This window comes from Lactuca serriola, chromosome 2 (assembly GCF_051521515.1).
Source record: "Lactuca serriola cultivar US96UC23 chromosome 2, Lser_US96UC23_V15, whole genome shotgun sequence".
NCBI classification, from domain to species: Eukaryota; Viridiplantae; Streptophyta; class Magnoliopsida; order Asterales; family Asteraceae; genus Lactuca; species Lactuca serriola.
The window spans coordinates 105,305,120-105,312,153 of record NC_136409.1 but is presented as its reverse complement, the minus strand read 5'-3'; the positions used below and the strand labels follow the sequence as shown (position 1 = coordinate 105,312,153).

General features: G+C 37.2%; 1 protein-coding gene across 2 annotated transcripts; it reads left to right on the top strand.

The window, feature by feature from the left end:
* Positions 1-4,115: 4,115 nt before the first annotated feature.
* On the top strand, positions 4,116-6,381 carry LOC145090387 (uncharacterized). 2 transcript variants are annotated; one of them, XM_079028625.1, is made up of 5 exons: positions 4,116-4,402; positions 4,882-5,574; positions 5,680-5,877; positions 5,947-6,087; positions 6,196-6,381. In XM_079028625.1, the coding sequence occupies exons 1-5, from the start codon at positions 4,361-4,363 to the stop codon at positions 6,304-6,306; spliced, it is 1,185 nt and encodes a 394-aa protein (XP_078884751.1). In that variant the 5' UTR covers positions 4,116-4,360; the 3' UTR covers positions 6,307-6,381. The 2 variants fall into 2 exon arrangements, with proteins under 2 accessions (XP_078884751.1, XP_078884750.1); XM_079028624.1 differs by having other exon boundaries at positions 6,193-6,381.
* Positions 6,382-7,034: the final 653 nt, after the last annotated feature.

Sequence of the window (7,034 nt, the reverse complement as noted above, 5' to 3'; positions counted from 1 at the left end):
TGTTGGCCCGACAAATCATTTTAAACACCACCACTTTGTTAGCAGCATTCGGGGTCAACATCTGCAAGTTGCAACCATCTTTTTGAAGAACTACCTCCTGGAAGTCCGTCAACGGGAAACGGATGCCAGCGTCTAGGGTTTTCAAATTGACCCTGATTTTTCCAGGGGGGGATGAGATGTAGGAACCTGGTGAAGGAAACTCCACGCCTTCCAAAGAAGACAAACCGTACGTAACCTCGAGTTGACGGTATTCAGCAGCGGAAGGAAGGATACCAGGAAGACTCACCATAATGGAATAGAAAGAAGGCTAACTCAGAAAAGGAAAGGCGGAGAAAAGAGAAGGAGAGGTGAAGCCAAAAAGAAACCCTACAAACGCTCTTATAAAGAAACGGAAGGGGCAGGACATTCAAAATGTCTGACAGCGACGTAACTGCCAGCCATCATGCACAGTCATATCGCCATTAAAGACGGAGTGACAGGTAAAGGGAAAACCAACACATGTAAGCTAATCAAGTCCAGAACGTCGTAACTAGCGCTGCAACGCTACGGCTACCGGATCGGGGCACTTGATGACGTGCCTAAGACGGCACGACAGAATCGCGCCTAGCTAAAGAGCCTAGCGGGCTCAGCGCCCGCCAGCACTCCTAGGAAAAGAATGCCCAAGAGAAGGGCTCACGCCCACCAAGAGGCATTTCTGTTGTCCCGACTAAAACTCGCGCCCGCCAAGGGACGCTCCTAGCTCCAAGACAAAAGATACAGTCAGGAGACAAATAGTAGAATCAGGCCATTATCATCAGGGCCAATGAGAGCGCACTGACGGTTGAAGGCGCACGACCCTCCAATCAGCGCCCCTGATCTTGTCTCCTCAAAGCGATCTTGTCTAGTACGAACTGGGCAAGAGCGCTAGGTATAAAAGGATACGCTCTCGGACTCAAGAGGTAAGCTCTTCTCTCTCAAGAACATACCCAAGAAACCCTAGAAACCTTCTAACTTAACCATCAGAGCGTTCTTCCGGGAGCGTCCTCCTAGGAAACGGCTGATGGCCTTTCTTCCTTGTGATCTTGCAGAGACGGCGAAGACTCTAGCTTTGCAACACCAATCGAACCAACTTCAAGGTCACATCAATCCTCAAACAATAATTTGTAAGGGAAATAGGGTAAGCACAAAGCTTAGTGTATTTTACACATACACAATATCATATCATACAAACTTTACCCTTAATACACATATAATGATAACATCAACCACACAACCACGTATGCATGTCAACGAACGAATCAATAACAACATACACCTATTGAGAAACATTGGTTATGCATGATCCCTGTTGATCAGTACATCGAGCCCTTGTTACACATTGACTAAGTCTGATCCGCCAAACCCAAACTCAAACCCATTAGGACACATTGGCTACGCCCGATCCCCTTGCTTATTTCGTCGAGCCCTTAGGACAGATTGGCTACGCCTGATCCCCCATTCGGATATGTCGAGCCCTCCTATATGTATTTCTCAATGTGTAAGGAAATACCATACTCCCACTAGACACTAACCCAGTCTAGTACTACTCATATAAACATCCTATAGAATACACGATCTAAAGCAAATAATACACAACATCACAAAGTATAGTGAGAAACTCACCTCAAGTAGCAAAGTGAACCTTCAAATGCATCCCAGGACCCCTCACACCAATTCACCCTTTAATACTCCTATGAACAAAAAACAATCTTAAAAAGGGTTACCATTCACCCTTTAATACTCCAAAACAGCAGCCTATTCAAGACCAACTTTTACCCTCTGAAACCCCTCCAAACCAGATTATGAAGCCATATTAGTAAATTTCAGGCCAATACCTTTTCAGGGACTACTTACACAAGTCCATATGATTTTTCTACAATTTATGGCAGGTTTGTAAAACTGCATATCAATGTAGCTTATTCCAGACCAGTCAGTAAAATGACGAGTTTCTCCCAAGTTATAACCAATATCAGGTGAAGGAAAAAATCAGGTACATACTACATTTAAAATCTAAATATTGAGATTTTATGGATCCTTAATCCAACTTATGATGATTTTCTAGAAATTTTACAAAACATGGATAGATTAGGTATTTTCATAATATTTCCCAGGTTCGAAATTTTACAAAAATACAATTCTGAATTCAAACCATCAATCAAAGTACATTGACAAATATGAAAATCCAAAGTGTAATGTCTAGACGGTAAAAATCACAAATAAGGGTTTTGTTTCTCTATGAGCTCTAGCCTTCTGGATCAAGAATTCCACCACCCATTATCATGGTGGATTCTCAAAATGTAATCACCCTAATACCATGGTATTAAAAATTCTCATATTTCTTGTTTTCCTAAGGTTTTAATAAATCTAAGACCGATTACAGTTTATTTTTCAAAGGAAAAGGCAAGGATGATGTTTCTTTATTGGTTTATGTGGATGACCTACTCTTAACAGGCGCTTCGTAAAATCACATAAATGCAATAAAAGAAACTTTGGGCAAGCAATTTAACCTAAAAGATTTATGGAAATTACAACACTTTCTTGGATTAGAAATAGCTCAATCATAGAAGGAATTTACATTTCTCAAAGACAATATACATTGGATTTATTAGAAGAAACTGGTTGTTGTGCATCTAAACCAGCTCAATATCCCTTGGATCCTTCTTGCAAAGCATCCAATTTTGATGGTGCTCCTTTTACAGATCGAACTCATTATAGAAGATTGATTGGTCGATTAATTTATCTCAATATCAATCAACCTAATATTACTTACGTGATTAATCGTTTGAGTCAATTTGTTACCAGTCCATGATTATCACATTTACATACTGCTAATCATCTCTGAAAATTCGAGCTTTTTAGATTCTGATTGGGTTGGTTGTCCTGATACTCGTCGATTTGTGACTGGATTTTGCATTTTCATTAGTGATTCTTTGATATTTGGGAAATCAAACAAACAAAGCATCGTTTCCCGATCATCTACAGAACCAGAATATCGAGCTATTGCCATTGCTACTATTGAAATAATATGGCTTCATCATTTTCTATCTAACTTCAGTAATTCCATTAATAGCCTGCTTATATGTAAGGATTATGTTTATGAGTCTAACTTTTAGTTTCACATTCTTAAAATGCTTCTCATAGCATGGTTTTCTCTATGTTAAGTTAAAATCTATTAACCCATGATTTAAGTCGTGTTGCTAATTGACACCGTTTTTGTTAGGTTATCTATAAGCATTGTCATGTCGCACAGTCAAATCGACACAATTTTTTTGTCAAGCTGTAAACCTAAAAGCACTAAGAATTGTTTTCTTGTTGGCAAATATTTCAACTATATATAAAACACATCGAAGCTAGCTATTCAATCTTCACCCACAACATACATCTCAAGATTCGAAAGGCAAAGCATTTTTCCAAAAGAAGATAAATGGAAGATGTGCCAAAGGGCGGTGATCGAGGAGATAAGTGACCAAGATATCATAACCATCTTTGAAAGAACAAAAGCTTCGTGGGGTGTTTATTGATTCTTTTTATCTTCTATATGATTGAAGAATGTGGGTTCAAGGAATTACCTAATGGAGATGGTCTTTTTGTTCTTTAAAACTTAACCAAGTAGATACAAAGCAAAAACTTCATAGGCCTAGACCTAGCTAGCTACGCACTTGGAATCAAAAGATTTGGTGTGCAGTTGTTCTTTTTGTTCACTTTATTCTCCCATACCCATTCATCACCTAATAAAGTGTGGTTTGGAACTTAAATATCTAAACTTTAGTAGCTCGATATTTTTAGAAATCACTTGCCCCTTTTTCATCCGTTTCTTATTTTTTCAGTTGTATATGTACATTAGATATGTATGCATGTATGAAAAATATGTAGTTACAATTAAAATTTTTATTTTCGACGTGTCAAATAAATTCAACTAGATAAAACGGTTGACTGATTTGTTGCTACGTGAGCAAGAACATGGGACAAAGCCATACGTAATTTGTGGCTCCGAGAGGTTGTAGGAGAACAAATAAATTGTACGGACATTATGCATGTAACCTTATATAACAAACCTTCCTTTCGTTCACCAATCTAACGTACGTTTGTTCCATCTTACTCGTTTGTCTCTCTCCCTCCCTCTCTCTTCCTTTTTTCTCTCTCAAAAAAGCAATTTTCTGTTAATTTTGTTACTTTTATTAGTATTTTTAAATCTAAAACTATTTCTCATGGAGTTTTGGATGGTTTCAGACATTTACTTGGATCATACACGACAAGGTTTTCAGAAGCTACAGATTTCAATTCCAAATCTCCATTGCTCCTACGACTCGTTTTATTAAAACATTTCGATAAACAAACAAGAATGTTGCAAGACGTTGTACATCCGCCTGACCAACCTCCTATGGTAAATTAAATCACCTTTTTTCATGAATTTGTTGTAGTACATACGTATAAGTAAGGTATTCATTCACTTATAATCTTGAAATTAAGACGATAAGGTTAGCGAGGGACTTAATGAAAATATTTCATTTCATTTCGATTTATATAGTTTGTCGTTTATCGATATGTCGACGTCTACAAGAAGAACATCTCCCCCCGTGTGCCTAAATTCAATCATTCTACCAAACAAATTAACAATATGTCATTTTCTACGTAGTAATCACCCATATCTCTTCTTTTAGTATCAATATCTTTGTCACGATCGACGGTGATGTTAGCTTTAAGTTATGGTATTAAAGTCCATCTATGATAAGTAATCACACATGCATAGAAGTCCAAATGAAGAGTTATGTACGAAATTGTGTACAATACGTTGATATGTTTAAGGTCTATACCTAATTATTATTACTTTAATTTAATAGTTTTTTCTTTTTGTGATAACAGGAACAAGTATCGAGTCCTCTTAGCGCTCAAATATTGGAATTCTGTGAATCGGAGTTATTCCAAGAAACTATACACAACTCCGAGATTGCATCTACATTGAATTGTTGCTATGAAGAACAATCATCATCATACGTAAAAAACCTCTCTTTCCCTTCCGATATGATGAAATACCCAACACCTCCTAACACCGCCACCACATCAGCCAACACCGACTTGTTCCAAGAAAAACTTATAGAAAATGACCTTTCTGCCCCTATAGACTTCACAACCCTCCCTCACTATCCCTTTAGTCATCAAGATCAGTTCGATCTCTCTCTACTCCAAAACCAGATTTCACTAGCGACCGATGGGCCTATTCCTTCGTACCCTCATCAAAATGATCATGCGGACGTTTTGTCCATTATGGGACCCATGGTCTGCGAAGACGACTGCCTATCTTCCATGCCACCTTCTAAGTGCATGCGTTTGAACAACCCTAATTCGTCCCCTAATAACCATTGTTTCATGGATCATCCCTACCTTCCATCAGGAAACTCAAACCCTATCTTACATGTCGACAATTGTGGAATTTTCAGTGGGAATTTGTCGTTGGCAAACGAACTTCAGGCTCATGAACTCGATTTCCAAGGTGATAACAGTGGCATCTTCTGTCCAGATACCCTCCCACGCCATTACAATTCTAATGAACTTCAGGTAATTAATCTTTAATTAACTCGACCAAGATTCTTGATCCTGTTAATTTCCATATATATTCATGTATTTTGAAACTTTCTGTCGTGGATTTACGTTTAAATTAAGGCACTTAGTAATGAAAGCCAGCATCTGGTTAACAATGGAGTCGGAAGCTGCAATCCACCTTTAGCACCTCCAGAAATCACGAGCTTGGAATCGGAAAGCTTCAGAGTGGCCAACAAACTCACCAGCGAAGAACGAAAAGAAAAGATTCATAGATATATGAAGAAAAGAAACGAAAGAAACTTCAGCAAGAAGATCAAGGTACACAATTCCCACTTATCTTACACTTTCGTTTACCATTTTCTAACCCTAAATTTTAATTTCTTACAGTATGCATGCCGAAAAACTCTAGCAGACAGCAGGCCTAGAGTGAGGGGAAGGTTCGCTAAGAACGACGAATTTGGAGAGCATCACAGAAGCACTTGCAACACCCATGAAGAAGACACTGATGAAGATGTAAAAACTGTCCAGGTAAGAAATTAAGCATCTCTCTCATCTCCATTAATTAAACATTAACATGATTCATCTTTTTAACATCAAACTCCTGCAACGTTTTGTGTGTTGATGAGCATGCAGCAGGTGGTGGTGAAGGAAGAAGCTCATGAGAATCTGGATTCGTCGGATATATTTTCGCACATACACAATTCATTAAGATGCAGCAACTATCCAATCCAGTCTTATTTGATTTGATGTGTTGGATGAAAATGTAGTACAGTTTTGCAGGAACGTACCTGTGATATGGAATATATAGGATCTGTACATATAGCTACATATATATATATATATATATATATATATATATATATATATATATATATATATATATATATATATATATATGACACATAATAATGGGGTCAAGTTTATTAAAGCTTCGTAATCATCGGTCTACAGGAGTGGAACCTAGTTATCAAACTCTATATATACGCTCTCTTGACATTTTTGTATATAATGCTTCATTGTCAATAAAAATCATTTTCAAAGTATACATGCACATAGGAGACCGATGTACTTACATGTTAGTACTAATCGACATAGGTCCAATCTCGCCAGCGCTTCTTCATTGCTTTGTTGGGAATATTCACCGACTAGTAATTATGTGAGCTTGCAAGTGACTTACTCTTTTTGGTTGTTTTGTATGTCTTAAATGGTTTTATGTCTCTTTGTGCATGACTTGTTAATTAATTAATTGATTTCAAGCCTCTCCTGCCGTAAAGGGTTAATTCGAATAGAAAATACGAAAATGAATTGGGAGAACCCATTGCTTATGATTTAATAATTCTTTTTTTTTTTTAATATTTTGTATCATCAAAAATCATAGTCAAACTTATAAATAATTAATATATTTTTTTTACTTTTAAGAAGTTTCTATGATTCTATTAATATCGATATATAATTATGTTATAAAATGAAAATGT

Excerpts from the sequence above, each read along its gene's own strand:
- LOC145090387 (XM_079028624.1), top strand. The coding sequence starts at position 4,361 with ATGTTGCAAGACGTTGTACATCCGCCTGACCAACCTCCTATG. Across the intron at positions 5,575-5,679 it reads ACAATTCTAATGAACTTCAG|GCACTTAGTAATGAAAGCCA; the intron begins GTAATTAATCTT and ends GTTTAAATTAAG. Across the intron at positions 5,878-5,946 it reads ACTTCAGCAAGAAGATCAAG|TATGCATGCCGAAAAACTCT; the intron begins GTACACAATTCC and ends AATTTCTTACAG.